The sequence below is a fragment of the Abramis brama genome, assembly GCF_963993115.1.
Source record: "Abramis brama genome assembly, chromosome: 25".
Taxonomy (NCBI): domain Eukaryota; kingdom Metazoa; phylum Chordata; class Actinopteri; order Cypriniformes; family Leuciscidae; genus Abramis; species Abramis brama.
Window position 1 is genome coordinate 26,277,891 of NC_139987.1, and position 20,723 is coordinate 26,298,613.

General features: G+C 40.4%; 1 protein-coding gene across 4 annotated transcripts; it reads left to right on the forward strand.

Moving 5' to 3' along the window:
• The first annotated feature begins 2,602 nt into the window (after positions 1-2,602).
• Positions 2,603-19,507, forward strand: mn1a (meningioma 1a). 4 transcript variants are annotated; one of them, XR_014604658.1, is made up of 5 exons: positions 2,614-3,187; positions 3,440-6,583; positions 12,734-12,793; positions 18,708-18,810; positions 19,381-19,507. XR_014604658.1 is itself a non-coding variant. In XM_084104570.1 (4 exons), the coding sequence occupies exons 2-3, from the start codon at positions 3,481-3,483 to the stop codon at positions 12,742-12,744; spliced, it is 3,114 nt and encodes a 1,037-aa protein (XP_083960696.1). In that variant the 5' UTR covers positions 2,603-3,187; positions 3,440-3,480; the 3' UTR covers positions 12,745-12,793; positions 13,912-15,168. The 4 variants fall into 4 exon arrangements, 2 of the variants coding, with proteins under 2 accessions (XP_083960696.1, XP_083960695.1); XR_014604659.1 differs by lacking the exons at positions 18,708-18,810; positions 19,381-19,507 and adding exons at positions 13,912-14,105; positions 14,193-15,168; XM_084104570.1 differs by lacking the exons at positions 18,708-18,810; positions 19,381-19,507 and adding an exon at positions 13,912-15,168 and having other exon boundaries at positions 2,603-3,187.
• The last annotated feature ends 1,216 nt before the right edge of the window (positions 19,508-20,723 follow it).

The window sequence follows — 20,723 nt, forward strand, 5'->3', positions numbered from 1 at the left end:
TCAAGGTTATACATTATAGCGCACCTGCGTTTCTTTTTCTTCTAGGTCTTTGGCATTCTGATGGGAGGAAGTCAGGTTTTGATTTTTCCTTTTTTCGTATGTTCTCTAGAGCAATCAGTGCACTGACGTCTGTTCGGCAGACATGAATACTGTCTCGAGTCTCACGGATCGTGTGTTTACTTTTGTACACGTTACAGGGCTTTTAGGCTAGCGGGGGTGGGGGGGCATGGGGGTTCAGAGATGATCAATCAATCATGTATTGTAATCTTAGCTTGGAGAAATTGTTTTCTTGGGGAATTACACAATGCTGTTACTGTCTTTTTCTGTTTTAAAATCAGGTGAAATATCAGTGAATGTACAACGGTGTGATTTGATTCTGTTTATTTTATTTTATTTTTTCCCTGCAGCTTCTGAATTGGTTATAAATTGAACGATTAACAGTATATCTAATAAATTTCGACACCAGTCGTGCTTGGGATTTTATTTCGAGTTTTCTTTACACTGTGCTGTTGTGTGCTTTAATGAATGTCTTGTCTGTCATGGAAAACCTTGACGTATCAGGTCATTTTAAAACTGCTATTTAGGCCTATTTTTATGTACTGATAAATATTTTATTAGCCTTAAATCATTAGTTAATGAATTAAAGTCCCCCTGCAGTCAATCATTTTAACCCTTAAAACTCATCTTTGATCACCAAAATTACATATTTAAATGTTTTTTCCTTAAAATATTCTTCATGCCTTACAATAGCTTGAATGTAACTCGACACCCTCGCCTCATTTAGTATTCGCGGTTCTATGAATATGCAAATGAGCCCCGCCTCCACTCACTCACTCAGCTCAGAGATCCACTGGTTGACGATCACACGTTGATCTGATTGGTTACAAGGTAGTTTGTGACGTCAGAAACACCAGCGATTTCAAAGCTGAGACTGTCTTTGGTTCACTGCAGTTTTAAGGAGAAAATACTCAGCAATGGAGTCGACTTATGAATTTACACATGGTTTGTCTTAAAGCGTATTAAAAACACCACATATAGACATATAAACAACATTAAATGCTTGTTTTTCAACACAGGGGGACTTTAATTAACAAGCAATGCATTAATTACAGTATTCATCTTTGTTAACGTTCATTGTTTGTTTGTCAGGTGAAGTCAGTTAAATAATGTTAACAGGAAAACAACTTTTGATTTTAACTATGTATTAGTAAATGTCTAAATTAACGTTAACGTTAAATTGTCATAATTTACTCGCCCTCAAATTGTTCCAAACCAAAAGATGATATTTTGAAGAATACGGGGAACCAAAGAGTTAATGACTTCCATAGACATTCTTCAAAATATTTTCTTTTGTGTTCAACAGAAGAAAGAAATTCATACGGATTCGGGAACAACTTGAAGGTGAGTAAATGATGACAGAATTTTCATTTTTGGTTGAACTATGCCTTCAACTAAGATTAATAAATGCTTTTTTCATGTTAACTAATGTAGTTTACAAAGTTAACCTTATTGTAAAGTGTTTCCAAATATCCAAACCCAGTCCTAATCGTTAGTATAAAGGTGTTGAGACCTTAAATGCTACATTTTACATCTGTTTGTGCTCACTGAAATCTAACGGGATTTTTCCCAGTTTTCATCTGTGTTAGTGCCTGACAGCAGCACTAGATGGCACTGTTCCTCTTCGTCAAAGAAGCAGGTAATGATTTCTTATGGAGGCCAGAGGGACCTACAAAACACGTCTATAGCTCTCCATTTACTATCCCTCTATTAGTTTAATTCCTTCAGTCATACCTATCAATAAATGGCCACTTATATTTCACCATAAAACCTTTTAGTAGCCTAATGGTTGTGGTTTGTGAGACACCAGTCTAGTTCGTAGCATAAGGTTTTTATTTCTACAATTTCTTAATTACTGTGCATTAAAAAGCTTTTGTTGTTAAGATACATAATTTGACCCATGCTGCAGCAATGAGTCTAAAAATACATCACAATAACCGGTTACTTACAGGAAATTAACCCACATTCATTATCTCTGGCTGCCATTCGTCACCGCTTGAAAATGAAGCCTGTTTCATGCATCTGCTAATTTACTAATTAACTCATGCATATTTACTACATTATCTGTGCATAAAGGAATATGGCTATTTGAAGGATTTGGGAATGACTGAATATTTATGCTGAAGCGTTTTAAATTATGAAAAATGTAAATAAGAGATCTAGTGTTTCACACGTAGACATTTTGCTTAGGTTTCATATTTTTCTTTACATGTTTTTATAATATGTGGATTTGTGGGTAGAAAAATGAATCCCAGTGTAATTAAAAAAAAATAATCTATAGATACTATTTGATATGTACAAAATTAATTTAGCTAGCCTAATTCTAGTTTTGATATTTTTATCAGCTGTTATTGATACATATACCTAGACATCTAGATATTCTATTTGTGAAAGACGTTTAAGACCTAGAAGTGTTGTTTCTTATTAATCTATTATATTTTATTAATGCGTTATACATCTCTTTTAAGCGTCCTTAAGCAAAGCCCCGCCCCTTGTGCGTCAAGCCCCGCCCCCTGCGCATGTGTGCCTGTGTCGGCATTGGTGAGGAATCAGCTCTGGAACAGATGAGGGAATGTCAAACTTGTTGCCGATGCCCGCGGCTCAACACATCCGACACAAGGATAAATGAGAAAATCTTCCTGGAGCCAGAACTATTTTGATGGAAAAGCGCGTACAGTACGGACAATATTAAAGAAAATGCCGATTATTTTTTGTGCTAAATGCATTTCATACTGTGGCAACAAAAGGGATCCTGGGCTCTCCAGTTTATAAACGCGCGCTCACCCACAGCGGCGCATTGGGTCTCCTCGCTGGACTGAACGCACGCGCGAAGTTCTCCTCAGAGAACCGCTGATTTAATGCATTCATTTACTCCTTTTGAATGCATGTAAGTGTTTTTATTATAGAATATCGTCGGGATCGCGCGCATTGCATTGGAGATGTGAACATGGGACATGTGCTACGCGCGCTGGTCTGCACTCCTCTGGATATGTGTTGAACGACTTGGGGACGTTACGCATCGAATAATGATGTAAACGAGGAGTTTTATTAAGATGCACGTTTTCCAGGATCGTTGCATTAAGGATATCCATAGAGGACTTCGCGTTTTTAAGCTTGTGCTGGATTTGAGGTACTTCCAATTGTCATCCGATCTCATACTTTCGCATCATTTAATATTTATCAAAATGCACATGCATGTGAAACGAAAACTTTATATTGTTTTTAACGATTAATAAATAGTGTTGTTGAAATTATATAATTATTTGGATTATTAAATGAGCTCTTAACGTGTGCTCCTGAGAGGTCAAATATTCTTTGAAAGTACAAAAAAAAAAAATGGATTTGTTTGATTTAATTTGATCTCTTTTTTTTTGATTTGCAGTGACAAAAAAACAAAAGGAATTTAATCCCTGTAGACTGAAAATGAACTCTAATTATAACAGTGCCGGATTTCATATGAAAGGGCCGTCGGTAGCAGTGGAGCCGATGATGGGTCCCCTAAATGAATCCCCTATGCAGGGACTCAACTTTGTCTCAAATAGAGACCAGTATGGATTCCAGACTCATGGCCATGGGGATATGCTCACGATGGGAGTTCAGCCACAACATCAACTCCACATGCAAGGACCGTTCAACCATCAAGCTCCTAACCACGAGCAGCATTCACATCTGTATCAGGACAGTGTCCCCTCTTGCCTGCATGGGGACAGACACATGGCTTTCAACAGCAGCAACGCAGGTCACCCGCATATGTTTGAAGGAGGATTCAGTCAGCAGCTCGCAGAGGCGCAGTCGCGAGAATGCATTTCACAGCAACAGCATCAACAGAGAATGGCGGCCATGCCTGAGTTTCAACCACACGGCCATCCGAACGCTAACAATGCGGTTCCAGCTCCTTGTCTTCCACTAGACCAGTCACCGAACCGCGCCGCTTCGTTCCACGGCCTGCCGTCCTCGTCCCCCGAAACCCACAGACTTGAACATTACAGGCTTTTCCCACAGGGCAGGATGGCGGGATCCGAGCACTGTTTTCCCTGTGATCCTCTGACGGGGAATTTCGATATGACAGGATTCTCCACCCCGGATAATTCAGAGCACAAACTGCCCTATTGTGAAACGGGGAACCAAGTGGCAGGGGGTCCCTTTTCCACTTGCAATAGAACTGGTTCCCGAGGGCCAATGATGGGCGGCTCGAAAGTCGACCAGCAGCTACCTCAGCAAAACGTGTTTTCGGACCGATTCGGGAACAGAGGGAAAATTGATCCAGGGGTTAACGCTAGGCACCACCTCATGGCGCAGCAAAGACCTGGACCGGTTGCCAGGCAGAATCCCAGTTCCCCTGCACTTCCACGGTTTTATCACACGCCGGACTATGTCGCGAACAACGCGGACGTTCAAAGCGGTGGCCCGATGGTTCACGTTCAGCACGGCCACCTGGATCGGCCCATCCACAGACTGAATAACCACAACATGCATCCCTTTGGGGAGCCGGTGTTTGATGTCCCCCAACTAGCCCCGCAACCCCCACATCACCCTCACCTCAGCTCACTGCCTTATTTAAATATGGCGAAAAGGCCACGGTTTGATCTCCCAAATGGCTCTGCTGGAGAGAGTTGCAGCCCCCTAAGCAACAGCTTACATAATCGGCCCAATCTTGAGAGCCACCTCTCCCCCTCAGCTTTCCCCTCTCCCATGGGGGACTTCACATCTCATGTGACGGATGGGTTTCCATCAGGCCCCCTACCTTTGAGCTCCGGCCCTCAGCAGCAGCAGCAACAACAACAGCAACGCCGGCAAAACGCAGCGATGATTATCAAACAAATGGCATCGAGAAGCCAGCAACAGAGAATGAGGCAACCCGACCTGCAACAGTTAAGTCTCCACGGGGACGTCACATCAAACGGCATGGTCTGCCGAGGCCCTCTGGGCAGTGTGTCTCAGTCCAATTTCGAGAAGAAGCATGCAAATTTCCATGGAAACTTTGACAGCCCCCACCTACCTCAAGAAAACTCATGGTTTCCCGAGCCACAGCAGCATTGTAGAGAAACTAACACGCATGCCTTGGAGCAGGCGGAGAACGGACACAATATTATTTTTAGACAAGGCATCACAAGCATGGACATGCAGTCTTTGAATTCTCCCGGAGCGCATCATCCATTCGAGAATAATGTCAGCAATCCTCTGCAGATGCAGTCTCCTGATGAGAGCAACATGCAGTCGGACAGGAGGCCGGCTGAATTCGGAGGAATGGCGATGAGAAGGCAACACAGTTTCCCTCCTGGAGGGCCGAGTCAACAGGGAGCCCCCCAGAGCAATCCTCCAGGATTTAGCTCCTCTCCAGGGAACTATCCCGCCCATCCCGAGTACCTCTCCAGTCAGCACCTGTCAGTCAATAAGCTTGGGGCCCTCTCTTTGGGGAATTTGAACAAAGCCAGTACAAAAGACAGTGTGTTTGGCCAAAGCTGTCTGGCAGCTCTTTCCACGGCCTGCCAGAATATGATCGCCAGCCTTGGGGCCCCAAACCTCAATGTGACTTTTAATAAGAAAAGTCAAAATGAGGCCAAACGCAAAGCAGGTCAGGTTGAGCAGGACATAAATAGCAGTGGCAGTGGCGGCCCAGGGGCAGAGTATTTCCAGAGCAATGCTTCTCAGAATAGTCAAACGCCTTGCTCTGGGAATAACAACAACAATACGACGACAGGTCAAAGTGGTACGGGCCAGATGGCGAAAAGGGAAGCGAGCACCCTCTCCCCGAACGACAACATGGAGTCTGGGTGTGAGGGGAAAATGGCAACAGGCAAGGGGAGAGGGAAGAAGAGGCGAGACAGTGGGCACATCAGTCCTGGAAACTTCTCTCCTCCGTGCGGCGCTGGAAACCCCGTCGTGAGTCCGAGTCAGCAGGGTTCGGCTTTGGGCATCGGCTTGGAGAGCCGAGGGAAGACCCCGGAGAGGTCGCTGGTCTCCCCTTCTTTCGGGAAACCCGACCTCGCCACCTCGATGGACAGTGGAATTCAAAGCGTCGGCAAATCGGATGGCGTTTCACCGTGCATGGATTATTTAGATGAAGCGAGCCCAAACTACAGCACCGAGGACCCGAGGCCTTGCAGAGCGGGCGTGAAGTGTAACTCTGAAAACAGGGCGGGTTACAGCGACGCCCCGTGCATGGATCAGGTGCGGACGCCGCTGAGCAACACGGGCCAGGACGAGGTTCATCCTCTGGAGATTTTGCAGGCTCAGATCCAGTTGCAAAGGCAGCAGTTCAGCATCTCCGAGGACCAGCCGATGGGAGGGAAAGCGGGGAAAAAGGCCGAGTGCCAGGCCGGTCTGAACGGGGAGTGCGCCTTGGCCACTTCTAGCCCGGCCGCAGGCAAGGGCTCAGTGAATACCATTGACCTTGACTCTCTCATGACAGAGCAACATGCCACCTGGTATGTCCCTGGAAACAAGGCTCTGATAGAGGACCCCAGTAATGAAAAGTGCCTGGGATTCTGGGATCGAGCACGGGGCCAGAGTGACAACAAAGAAGGTAAACTTCATTGACTTGCAGTGAGAGCTTGATGAATTGGTGTTTTTATGGACTGTTGAGTTTACTTTGATGGCTTAATGGTTGAATAATGAACAACCCAAGGTAGCTTAACCTCAGGCACAGGGACCCATTTACAACTAATCTGTCACCCAGAAGTGAGCTTTAATTAGCACACTTTAAAACACTCAGTCTTCAGCTGACAGAAAACAGGAAGCAAAATAATAATTAACCCACTGACAGCAGAGAAAGTTTGTTGGGCTCTGCAATTTGCAAAAACAAATTGCAATTTTATTATAAATGTCATATAAATATATATGTGTGTGTGTGTGAGAGAGAGAAATTAGTAGCACTAACAGGAGAAACCACTGCTATTACTTTTTTTTTTAGCAATTTTTACTTCATTTTAGACATTTAAGACATGCAAGTGACTACAATGCATTGTTAAACCCTACATTTTAGGAGTTTAACATTATACAAACTAAATGTTTTGACTCTTACATTTTTATCTTGCACAGACAGGATCTTTAATTAAGATTTTACTGAGAGTGAAGTGCATTCAGATCTTAACTACAGATCCTTTTTTTGTGTGTGTGTGTGTTTTAAATTAAAGTGCAAATAAACTGAAAACATTCAGTAAGGAGCAGTTTTATTCTGTAAACAGTGAAAATATGTCTCCAGTGTTTAATATGTTCCTGGGAAGCGTAAGTGTTTTTACCCCAGGCTTTCTTATGAAATTATTTACTAGAAACTTTACACGGCTGTTCAGATGTATTGTCAACGGTGTAAAATATCAGTCAAGAGCATCGTAGGTCACACAGCTCCAGTTCCCTGAATTTCTCGTTGAATGCCACGGCAAAGACACTGGTGTTATTGAGTTATTTTGGAAACAAACATTGTCTGAGGAGGTTTAGTGCAGCCAATTTTGCGATTAATTTGACTACAGGCACGTTAGAGCTCGCAGTGGCGATATTAACCCTTGAGACCTGATAACAAACGTGGTGTGTGAGAGTTAAACGCATACGTCGGGCGCAAGGCCAAGATTCAATGTGGTTTTAACTCCAAATTCTCCTTTCTGTCACTTCATGCTTCTTGATTGGTCCCTTCGGTCCTGTAATTGCGCGCCATCAGATATGTCATAATCAGACGTGTGGCATCATATTCATGAGGGGATGTGTTTGATTTTCTGGAGGGTCGACATTATTTTCTTTTTACAGGAATATCTCAAGCGCTTGTAACTTAAAACTTCCAAAAGCGTTGAGACAGCCAGTTGCACGGTATTCCCTTCACAACAAACACACCAGAGACCACAAATCTGTTTTATGCATTTATCTCTATTTCCATCTTTTGCACGGGGTATTGAGTTTTGTTTTAGTTTAAAAAAAAGACATGTTTTTTTCAGAAATGCAGTAGCCTTTTCTCTGTGCACATTTGACTTTTTGCAGCAGTTTTGATCACTTTAGCTGTTTGTATTTTGTTATATGCTTTTTATTTTTATTTTATATTTATATGTGTGTGTGTGTGTATATATATGAAGAGTTCAGATGCAAAAACCTCTAAGTGCCATCTGAAATTTTCTTCTAGAATGATCATTTTTATCAAGCTCGTATATTTAAGTTCAGTAATTTCACTTAAATGGCAATGAAAATGACCTATTAATTGTCATTTAAGTGAAATTACTGAACTTAAATTCATTCTAGAAGAAAATTTCAGATGGCACTTAGAGGCTTTTGCATCTGAACTCTTCATATATATATATATATATATATATATATATATATATATATATATATATACACCTTTTTGTATTTTTTTTTTTTTTTGTATCATTACCAGCTAAATGAAGATATTTTATCATTTAAAAACTGCAATAATTTCAGGAGCGTGATCTTGACCAAATCTAGAACAGATGTAAGTTGCAAAAAAAAAGAAGCATGCTATCAGAATGCAGTCCGATCAAAAAGTCCTAGCTATCTCCAACTCTGAGCGTTTTTCTTTTTTTTTTTTCTCTCACTATTTTGCCTAATAAATGGAGAAGGTTGTCAGATGCTGTCGGATATTCTGACAGCTTTGTGGCTCTGAGAATAAACACTAAAAGGCCAGAACAGACAGAAAACAAAGGAGAAGATGCAATGGTCTCCTGGGAGAGCGACTCAGAACAACACTCCAGAAACACAGGTATAGGGATGCGTTTTGTGAGGAAGGGACGTCAGTGATGTGAGGAGAAAAGAGGGCTTGATATCTGTGTGCAAAATATGAGCAAACAGTGTACACTCCAAACGCTGTGTAACTTGCAGGTCCTTTGCAAAAATACGCTTTGAACATTTCCCCTGTTTGTCAGGAAAGCTAGATATCTCAGTGGCTCTGTTAAAGACAGTGTGCAAGTTGCATATCCTAAAATAACCATCCATAGCTTTGAACGTTTTCTCTCATCTGTCATAAGTACTCAGTTGTTTTCATCTGTTGTAATTGTGGTCGTCATTTGCATACAGTACGGGCTGTTTGTAATTAAATTCATTCAGCTAATATCTCCCGTTTGCATGATCGATAGCAATGTGAGCGTTGCATGTGCAGATGCACACCTTTTTGTGGGAGTGTTTGTTTGCCGAGCAGAATTAATTAGTGTCTTCTCGTGTCCGTGTGATACACTGCATTTTTCCGTGAGGAATGTCAGGGCGAAAACGAGAAGAAGAAAAAACATGGTCTTGTCTTGGCATGTATTGAATTCCGCTTTAGCATTTTGTCAAGGGACAGGCCTGTATCGTCAGACGCATCACTTTGATTTGTGCATCATCTCTCCATGCTGAACATTAAGGAGAAGCTGACCTAAAAATATAATAATTCTCTCACTGTTTACTCACCAGCCCTGTGTGATGATTAGGTTACACTTTATTTTAAGCTGTCTGTGTTACAGTGTAATTATACATTTGAGTAGTGAGTAATAATAATTGGTAGCACTTTATTTTAGTGTTACATTTGTTACATGTACTTACCATAGTAATAACAGTAAATTATGCATAATTACATGCAACTAACCCTCAACCAAATCCTAATCCTGCCCTAACCCTATAGTAAGTACATGTAGTTGATTAATATTACTCAGTACTTAAATATATAATTACACTGTAACAATAACACCTTAAAATAAAGTGTAACCTAATAATTTACTACATGTACTTACTATAGGGCTAGTGTTTTAGGTTAGTTGCCTGTAATGAAGCACAATTTATAGTAATAGTAACTACATGTAACTGTAAAATAAAGTGTTGCCTAATATTGTTATTATTATGTGAAGCACAAAAGGAGATATTAGGAAGAATGTCCAAGCTGCTATTTTCCATAAAATCAAATGCATGGTGATTTTTATTTATTAAATAATGCCAATCTATGACATAAAAGTGCTATAATCTATCACTGAATATTCCCATCAAAACTCTATATTTTAATATTTTATCACCCAGCTGTACTAAAATGTTTTAAAGATATTATAAACATTAACATCACGATTTTCTGTAAAGCTGCTCTGAAACGGATTTAACGGATTTATTGAGGCAAAAGACATAGTTAATAGTGAGAATTGAACCCTAATCTAAACCCTAATAATATTTGAATAAAGGGTAAAGATGGCAATCTTTCTTAAGCCAGACTTTATTTTGGCCACTACTGTATCCTGTGTTTCCGAAACGATATACAAATACATTTAATTTCTAGTCAACGTTTTGGTAATTTAACGCAATAATGTCGCAGGGAAAGATTTCTGTGTTTAACAGAAGTTTATTTGCACAGCACTTTTCACAACTCAAATTGTTTCAAAGCAGCTTTACAGAACATGCTTGTTTCAGTGTAACAATTAAAATAAGTTTAAATGACTTGTGGTGAGTAAAAAATTACATTTTTGTGTTTAAAACCCCCCCCAAAGTGCTTTAAACGCCCAGAACCGTTACGGCTAGATCATCCCAGAGCCAAGATGCAGATTTTCCGTGTCACCTCATATGTTGTTGTAGTCATACGTGTCTCGAAGATCATTAATGTTTCTTCTTAGCCACCCCACCCACAGAAACATAAACCAACAAGTTTCTCCCCCCTCGTTCGCGAGTGAGCAGAGCCTGCCTGTGAACGGCGTATGGAGCAGAAGGGTGTTGCTTTTCCATGCGTAGGCTTTAGTGCATGTGTTTCTCTGGCCAAGAGAACCCGTCTAAGAGCCAGACAGAGCAGTCAGCCATCCAGACAGACTGGGCCCCACAGCTGGCCCTCGTTCCCAGTCCTTCCCCTCTTCCAGATTCAGGCCCGGCGCTCATGAAGGCGATCCCTGTCCACGGGTGAGGGGGGGAATCGGCCCCGGGGCTCTGATGTGAAACTCCTTTAGTGCTCTGGGCCCTCGAAACTGTGAAAAGCTCTTTCATATCCCTTGGCCGGGGTCCCGCGCTCTCTTTAGAATATTTTAGAATAATTTCATTCTAATTTGTCAATGGAAATTCAAACCATATAACAGCATATAAAAACAGGTTCTAGAGGGACTAGTTTATGTAAAAGAGCGTGCCGGTGCCAAGCTATTTCCACGCTCTTGTGTGGGGAGGAACCCACTGCGTTCCCCCGCAGTTCTGCTGGCTGCCGTTGAGAGACCCGCGATATAAGCGCTTAACAATGATATGGACACAATCCTGGCGTTTGAGTAATGAAGTCTGCACTGTCGGGATGATTCGCACGAAGATGAGAACAGTTCTGGCAGAAATTAACGGTTACGTGCGTAAAAGAGAGTTTGAAGAGTGTCCTGGCTGCTCTTTTCCATATGAAGTGAACTGTGAACAGGCACTTGGAATAAAAAGTGGCCAAAAGGGATATTGAAAAATTGTTCTATTTCCATCAAATTATGAGGAAATATGAGGGAAGAACGAGACCCTGAACTTGGTTGAGGTAATTATCGGAGAGAAAAAAAAAATATTATCTGGCAAACTACAGCTAGAAAAAGAATGCATAGAAAAACAAAAAGCTCACATTGACTACAACATGATCAATTCATATTTGTTGGTTCTCGCTTGTTTTTGCACGTGTTCGTAATTTCTTGTTTGGCCAAAAAGTGTCACGTAATTTGTCATTTGAGTTATATAACATATAAAACAATCGACAACTACGCAATATGCTTACAAGAAAATCTGGTCACACTTTAGTTTAGGGTCCAATTCTCACTATTAAGTTGCTTATTATCATGCATATTTCCGGGATATTGTCTGTTTATTAGTACTTATAAAGCACTTATTAATGCCTTATGATCATATTCTACATCCCTTAATCCAACCTACACTTAACAACTACCTTACGAACTATTAATAAGCAGTAATTAGGAGTTTATTGAGGCAAAAGTTGTTGTTAATAGTTAGTTAACCATGGGAATTGGATTGGACCCTAATCTAAAGATTCGGTTTTTCTGAGAAAAAAAAAAAAAAAGACATACAAGTTTTATTATTACATTCAGAAATGATGTGAAATACCAGAAAATTAAATGTTTTCAAACATTATAAACACTGTAAACTTGTATTTTGGTTCCCTTCAATCCACAACAAATCCTTTAAGTTTAACAGAATTCACAACAAACAGGAATGAAAAATATATGGTTGCACTTTATTTTAAAGGTGACGTACAATAGTAATAAGAGTAAATTATGCATAATTACAAGTAACTAACCCTAAATCATAGTTAAGTACATAGTTAATGAATATTACTCAGTACTTATTTGAGGAAGTACAATGTAACTGTGTCATCTTAACATAAAGTGTAACCAAATATAATCAAGCAAATTTCATTTTAAACCAATTTATTTAAAGCGAAACTGTGAGAAATGTGCATTTCAGATAAACTTGTGCTGATGTGCGTCTCTCATTCGGCACAAATACAGATGTGCAGTTTGCACGTGTTATGCTATGCTTGACATTAATTACATTAAATAAGTCGCTCTGGAATGCAAGTCACAGACATGTATAAAATGACTTATATAGTGTGCAAATCATTTTAGAGCTTTCATCATATGGAAAAGACTGGCCAGGATATGAGAGAAGACAGAATTGAAGTCACTGAAATGTGTCAACCTTGCATATGTTTAATTCTAAACATTAGTGATGTGATTTTAATACGTTTTTCCCTTGTATCTCCTCACAGGGCATGGGTAGGAGCGCTCCTCTGATGGCTCTCCTTAGCGTATTACTGAAGAAAAAAAAGGTAAGACAATCAAATCTATCAGATATATCAATCGCTCCGGTTTCAGAAGTGTTTTTTAAAAAAAAGAATTGATGACTTTTAACATGAGCTCTTGAGGTTAAGTGATGTTTGCTGGTGTGATTTCATATTCATAAGCAAAAATTAGTGTGTTTACTAGCCAAATTTTCCGTGAAGAACTAAGAGAGTGATCCACCAATCAGAGAACGCACTGTTACCATGGAAACAGAATTTGCTCCATAAAAGCTCATCAGTCGCCGCCCACTCCCATGAAGCATTGCGGATGATGTAATCGAGTCCGCCTCCTCACACTCTAAAACTACTAGTATATCGGAATATTTTGCAATAAACATAAAATATAATGATTTTAAACATACTGATTATGATATATTTACAAATACATATGTTGTGCATAATACATTTTATAATAATGCTACTTAAGAGATACTATTAAGTTAATATTAATAATTTGAGTTTGTTTTATTTATATATTTTCTGTTTTAGTTGAAGTTTTATGTTTTTGTCATTTTTATCTATTTAGTTTTTATTTCAGTTTTAATTTTATTTTGGTACATCAAGTTAAACTAAATGATTATGAGAAATATTTATTCTATTTTAAGTAAACAAAAATGTTTGAATTTTTATATATATATATATATATATATTTCATCATAAAACTATATATATATATAATTTATTTTCTCTTGTTTTTGGTAACTAATAACCCTGATATTATTATAAAATATTTAGTTTTATACTAATAATAAATCATTTAAGTCAATAGCTTTATATTGTACCAATGTTTTCATCATTCGCAGTGCATTATGGGATATGTAATTGCGTTCAATCAGCGTTTGTAATATCATGGTTCATCTCAGATCTTGTTGATTTGCTTTCAAGGCTTAAACTCTTAATTTTATTATTAAATGAGAAAACGGCTTCAGGAACGAAGGCCGCGCCACGATCTGCACCGACTCGCTTAATTTCCACGGAACGATCCGCAGACGCGGTGCCATCTGTCTCCCGCCGCTCGAGCGCCGGCTCCCGTCGATATTCCCGCGAGCCGTCGGCGGCGACTCCATGGCGACGGGATGATTGACATGTGTCGCGTCTCTCCACAGGTGCTGCTCGATCTCGCGGTGAGGGTGGGGGTGGGACCTGGAGGAAACCACCCGCGGTGTCCGGAAAACCTCGGGACGCGGGGATGGGGGTGGGATGAGGGGCCCCTGCTGTTCCTCTCACTTCCAGATGCGACTTAAACTCATCCAGAACAACTCCAACCACTTTGGGACCTCGCTGGCTGCTTTCCGTAACTGTAAGGATGATGATGATGGCTGGCTTGGTGTTTTCCAGCAGTAATTGGATACTTTTTTTCTTTCTTTTTTTTCTTTTTTTTTACTAGCCCCAGAGAAGCCGCAAAGCTCTCCGGGTGTCCGTAGAGCAAGTCTTCGGGCCAACAAAACCTCTGTAGATTGACTGGAGAGAGGAGAGACAATGGGATACAGGAAATACACAAGCACACCAGACTGGAATCTTGGACAGCGAGGCTCAATTGCTTTTAGTGTATTTTTATCTTCTAAATCCATTTTTTTTTGCTGGGATTACCTCATTTTTTTTTAAGACTTGCAAGTGGGGGTTTAACTAGTTAGTACAAGAGCGTGCCGCTCTCTCTATAAATATTTATTATCCCTGTTTGTTCAACAAAGCTCCTTTACTGGTGTCCAACGGAGAGCATCTTTTTCGGTTATGTTATGATTCAGAACTCCTCGGAATTCCCAGTAAAGACAGAATTCCGTCACACGAGTTCTAAAGCTTCCCGTTCTCCAGGGTCTCCAGCACAGTCTCCGTGTGTCTGTGGTGGGTCAACCTTTTGACTTTAAAAGGCCAGTGGGGGTTCTGTCCTCTCCCTACTGTTTTTGGAAATTTGATATTCACCCTGAGAACATCCCTTTGTGACCTGCCTGGCCGGCATCGGAATGCCATTGTTTCAAGTCGAAACTCTCCTTTGCTTGGGTTTTCCCTCTTTACCAAGCCTCCATTGAGACCCTGAGCTTCCCTCTGCCTTTAAACCAACTGATGGTGAATATGTTTAGTCGGAATTGGCAGGCTATTCAAGCGAGGACAATGGTTGAAGACAAAAGACTTTCCTTTTAAGAAAATGGGTTTTCTTCTGGAGAGAAAAAGGTCTTTAACCAATTTTTTGGTCTTCGACACCTCTCTGTTTCCTTGTTCTACCTCCTTTCTCCGTTTTTTTTTTTTTTCTTTCATTATTGTGATATACACGAAGCTTAAAGTGAAGTTATTTGTGCCCGCAGTTTTTTTTGTAAATAACCTGTATATTATGAATCACTTATTAACAATAAATATGTTGTAAATTATGCCTTTTCCTCCGAATGTTCTGTTCTGAATCCTCAGCTGTCATCTCATTAAATATTTTCCTATGAATTGTGGCGTTCTTCCCGTGAGAGAAGCTAAATTAGCACGCTCTGTCTGTAGCGAGGGCTACCGCTTCAAGGTCCTAAATTGTTTTAAGCGCTTTCTGTATGATTAGATCCATTTTTGTTTGATTAAGGGGGCACCGGGTTCGAGATATGCCTGAGAAATGCCTTCTTTATGTTTACCCTGAACTAATCTTAAACAGTGGGAAAATAGTTTCAACTGGGAGTGAGAGAGAGAGAGAGAGAGAGAGAGAGAGAGAGAGAGAGAGGAGTCAAACGAGGAGACTGTTTGTGAAATGCTCGGCTACAAATCTCCAGTGGTTTGGACGGGCTTGGAGACTGCTGAAGTCTCTGGAGTATTGATCGTGATTACTCCGGTATTCTTTACGTAAATCATTGCTTATTGATAGTGGAACTCGTTCAAGGATGTGAAGTGAAATTTTGAGCATACAGTGCAATAGTTATCATGTTTGCAAATCAACTATGGGCCGTTTCCAAACCTCACGTTTCCTAGAAGAATGTATAATGTTCATGTGTATGCACACATCATGTGATGATTACACTGAGAAGATGTTATAGTTCACTGCTCCTCAACTGGTTTTGTTTTAAGGACACATATTGAACAGAAACACAATATTGAAATGCAGTAATATTACCATGAACTGCACAGGCCCCAGAGGAATATGCAAAATTATTAATATGGAATAAACAACTTTGTAAATGCATAAACATCAGCAGAAATGTGAGCTACCAGACGAATACTTGAAACAAACACCGGACACTGTTGGCTGTATTGAGTAACATGACCAAAAAATGTGTGTGTCTGTGTGTATATATAAATATATATACATATATATAAATATATATATATATGGATGGTCACACTTTAGTTTAGGGTCCAATTCTCACTATTAACTACCACTTTTTCCTCTATAAACTCCTAATTACTGCTTATTAATAGTTAGTAAGGTAGTTGTTAAGTTTAGGTAAGATTAATGGATGTAGAATATGGTCATGCAGAATAAAGCATTAATATGTGCTTTATAAGTACTAATAAATTGGACCATAAACTAAAGTGTTACCATCTTGCATGCATGACTTTAAAGATTAAAAGATAATTTAGATGGTGTTTTTTCTCTCTTTTACAAGTTGATAATACTCATTTTATTTGCCTAATGCATCATTATATAATTAGTTGCCTTTTGCTGTTAATAATCAGACCCGCAACAGATTTTTTTTGTTGCACCTTATTTTACAGTACATAGGTATACTGTGTAATATAAGCTAACTACCAGGGGTTTAGGGGGTAGATTCAGGTTTAGTACCTAGCTATAACCCAGTTATTGTAATTGCAGTAAGTACATAGTATGTACATGCGGAACAGGACTGTAAAATAAATTGCAACCAAAAAAAAAAAAACATTCATAATTTTCTTTGGTTGTACCCCACCAGTTGTAAGTTAGTCACTTGATTTTCAAGCTAGAGATATGAGAATGGCACATAAATGCAACAAAAACTCAGATAAATGCTACGTTTCAGTTGCGATGTCACAGTGTTGTATCATCAGTCGTGTGTTTTGTGCCCTTTACACGTCTTTGATATTTGCGTCTCTGTTGCAGCGCGAGGAGTCAATACCGCTGCGATCCTGATTCCCAAGTGTGACGCACCGTCTCAGAGACGGAATCTCTAACAGGAAACGCAGTCTGAAAAATGTCCTAGTGCAGTTAGGCCGAAGGTGCATTTTCTTTGGCTGGCGCCAGACATTCTTGCTCTTGTTTTTCCAATTTACTGGAGCTACAGTGAGACAGTTTTCCCATTTGGAGATGACTGCAAACCTCTGCTTTTACAATTGTTGATTATCATTATGAGAGCTGCTTTTACTACAAACTCATTTGGTTTCGGCGTTGCATCAGTCATCGACAGCATGAAAAAAAAAAAGTTTGTCGATTTAAAGCACAGACAAGACGAGTTTATAAGCGCTTAAATTAGATCTGCACATTTTAAGAGTTGGGTTTGATCGATCTCTCTGCGTTTTAATTAATCCGCCCTCCTGATGTCATTACGTCTCACTTAAGCTTATTAAAAACTGATTTGATTTGTCCAGCATCCAACATTAAGCCGTTTGGCTCTTCCAGGCAAGATAGCGCTCGCGCTCTTCAAACCCGCGACGCATGTTTGTTTAAGACGCCAATCGTTTTGCCGTTCCCCAGCGCGTGTGTTGGCCGGAGCTCGACCACATGGTTTAGTCCTCACATACATGTTAATATGCAACACAAGTGGCTCTAAAATTGCAGGCCTTTGAGAGCTTTGACAGTCTGTGCATTCATTCAGTCCCAAAGCAGGTTTTCCTATTCATCTCCCCTCACAGAGGAACACCATGGTGGGGCTGCTGGAGAACGGGAGAGAAAGTGGAGGAGGAGGAGGAGGAGAAGGAGGGGTATCTAAGCCCAGCTTGGCTTCAAGAATGGGATTCAGCAATTGGTGTGCAAATGGCAGTGTCTCCCACAGTCCAGCGATCCCCAAGGAGCCCAACAGTGGAGGGCCACTGGCTTGGGTCTCTTGTCTGTCCTCTGAATTTTTCATAGGTCAGCCTTCACAATGCACACTTAAATAGCTGGGCAGAGCCGATGGAAATCAGCATAGAGAGAGAAAGAGGGGGAAAATCCACCCCCCACCCCTTGAACAATGGGAATAAACAAAGATTTTGCTATCTTTTTAAAGAGAGCTCATCCAAAAGCAAGCTGCCTGAAAAGAGAGACGTTTCTTCTTCAGGAGAGCATGAGGAAAGGGGGATGGAGAGGATCTCTTGTGCTTGGGAATGCTTCGCAATCTTTATAATTTTTTTCTTTCGGTCCCCGTTAGGGTGGACGCGTACCCGGGTCGTCTGAAACTTCCTTTTGTTTGCGCTCTATGGGCCGAGGAACCCGGTGGCATTGGCCGCTTCAGGCTGCTTGGATTCACTTAACGCTTCTATTATCTCTAATGGTTTTGGATGGGTTGTAAAGACTTCCATGTGCCTTATCTGGCCGTGCGGTGGGAGGGAGACCACAAGACGTAATTGACTGATTGTTATATAGAGCCTTCATTGAGAAAGTAAAAGCGCTAAATGTCATTGAAGACATTTACTAACATTTGCATTTGCATTAAATATGTGCATGCGAAGTGTGCCGCTGATTTATTTGGCAGGTCGTAGATCATTCTGACCAGCGGCCCTTGCGTTGGTTTTGCTTCAGGATCCTGGTTTTAAATTGGATATCAAGTCGTGACTCAATATGAGAACCAAATTATTTATGGTGAAATGCTTTCTTTGAAAAAAAATGCAAGCATGTCAATACCTGGAGTTCTCTAACCGTTAGCGTTCCCATTCATCAGCTCAGCTGGAAACACACTGCATGCAACTTTTGCACATTGTTTTAGTCAATCACCTCAGCCGTAAATGTCATGTGACTAATTACCTTGCGTTTATTACGTCCTGACAGTGCTGATTGACTGATGGCACCACGAGACCTTCATTAAGCGACTGTTCTGAGCTGTGACGTCAATTTCACACTTTTAAGAGCCCCCAAAAACAACCAGGAACTGGTAAAACATCTGCTATGATGACATGCTTACATTTACATTTATGCATTCTGGCATGTACTGTTATCCAGGTATGCATTTTATAAGTTGCACATACATTTAGCAGATGTTTTTATCCAAAGAGCCTTATGTTGCATTGCATTGCAGTCTCTGAAAGCTGAATCTATTGTTTGAACTACATTTATATATATGTGCATTTTTATTGTTTTATTATTATTATCTTACAATATGTTGCTTGCAAAACATTTAGCCAGAATGCACTCCTGTAATTTTGGACAAATGCATAAATATGCAATATAATGGTGTTTGCAGCGCAGTGTTCATCCTCATTTGGATGTAATTTGGTTTGTATTTTCTTTTATCCTGGATATTTTTGTTCAGGTTGGCATTCATCTAATTTGACTGGCTTCTACCAAGTTACAGATGATTTCAACCTTTAACAATACAGAAATCGTTTAAGCCTAATTTTATATGCATTTGTCAGATGCTTGTATATCAAAAGCTACTTACACTACTTTTTCTGCATTATTCGCGTTGAACACCGTTTCACTCTTTGTGACCCTTTCCAAACAGACCTGCGAGGCATTTTTGGGTCGCGACCCGCCAGTTGAGGACCGCTCATGATCCAGACCATATGGATATGGATTTGGTGGACCCCCTTCCCCCCACGAGCTTGACTTGTGGCTCTTGGTCGGTTGCCGTACGTATGACTCAACATGGCTTGGGATTCAGGGGTGGAAACATCAATACAGCTTTTTCTTTTCGCCTCTTTTCTCTCTTTTTCACTCCCTTTCCCTCCAATTCCTCAAAGCCCCCCACCTTTAGCTGCTGGCTGACCTCTCCCTGTCTCCGAGAGAAGGCCTCAGCGTGTCAGGAGCTGGGGGTCTGTGATGGACTGAAGAAAGCAGCTGTGCTGACGGCCCACTGAGCGTCCCCCCCCCCCCCCCCCCCCCCCCGTCACACCGAGCGAAGGCCTCCTGCCGTCGTCTTCTGCCAGGCAGCTGCGAACTCCTCGCTGTAACCCGAGACTCATTCAGCTCCCTGAGCTTTGATTAGTGCAGGAAAACTCAGCTCCTTTTGGACCAAATCTGCGCTATCAATGCCTCAACACCTCAGACTTGTAGTTGATACCTTTAGTTAGGGGGGAAACATATAAAATGGCTCAAAAATCATTACGGTATACCTGTGATTGTGTATCAGTTGAACTTGTTTAAGTGCATTGCTCTGATACTGAACAGCCTCTTATTGTCCGCCAGGTTAAAACTGTAAGCCTGATCACTTAAATCCCTAACTCTAATAGTAATTAAGTTACTACAAACCATTCAAACAGCCTGCATTTTGTCTAATGAATGTCTAATGATGCTTATATTAGTTAATTGGGTAACACTTTACAATAAGTTCCATTTGTTAGCATTAGTTTGCATGATTTAACAATGAACAATACTTCTAAAGCATTTATTAATCTGCTAGCAATGAACAGTTGTACTTTAATGACAAAGATTAATAACACTTTAGTTTAGGGGCCAATTCTCACTACGAACTAGTTGCTTATTAGCATGCTTATTACTAGGATATATTGTCTGTTTATTAGTACTTATAAAGCACATATTAATGACTTATTCTGCATGATCATATTCTACATCCCTTAATCCACCTAATACATGAACTTAACAACTACATTATAACTATTAATAAACAGTAATTAAGAGTTTATTGAGGCAAAAGTTGTGGTTAATAGTTAATAGTGAGAATTGGATCCTAAACTAAAGTGTGACCAAAACAGTTAATACAAATCTATTGCTTGGTTGGTTAGTTAGTGAGTGAGTGTTGCATGAACTAATGTTAACTAATTTGACCTTATTGTTACCAAAAATTATAAGTCTGGTCACTTAAAGCACTAACCCTAACGCAATAGT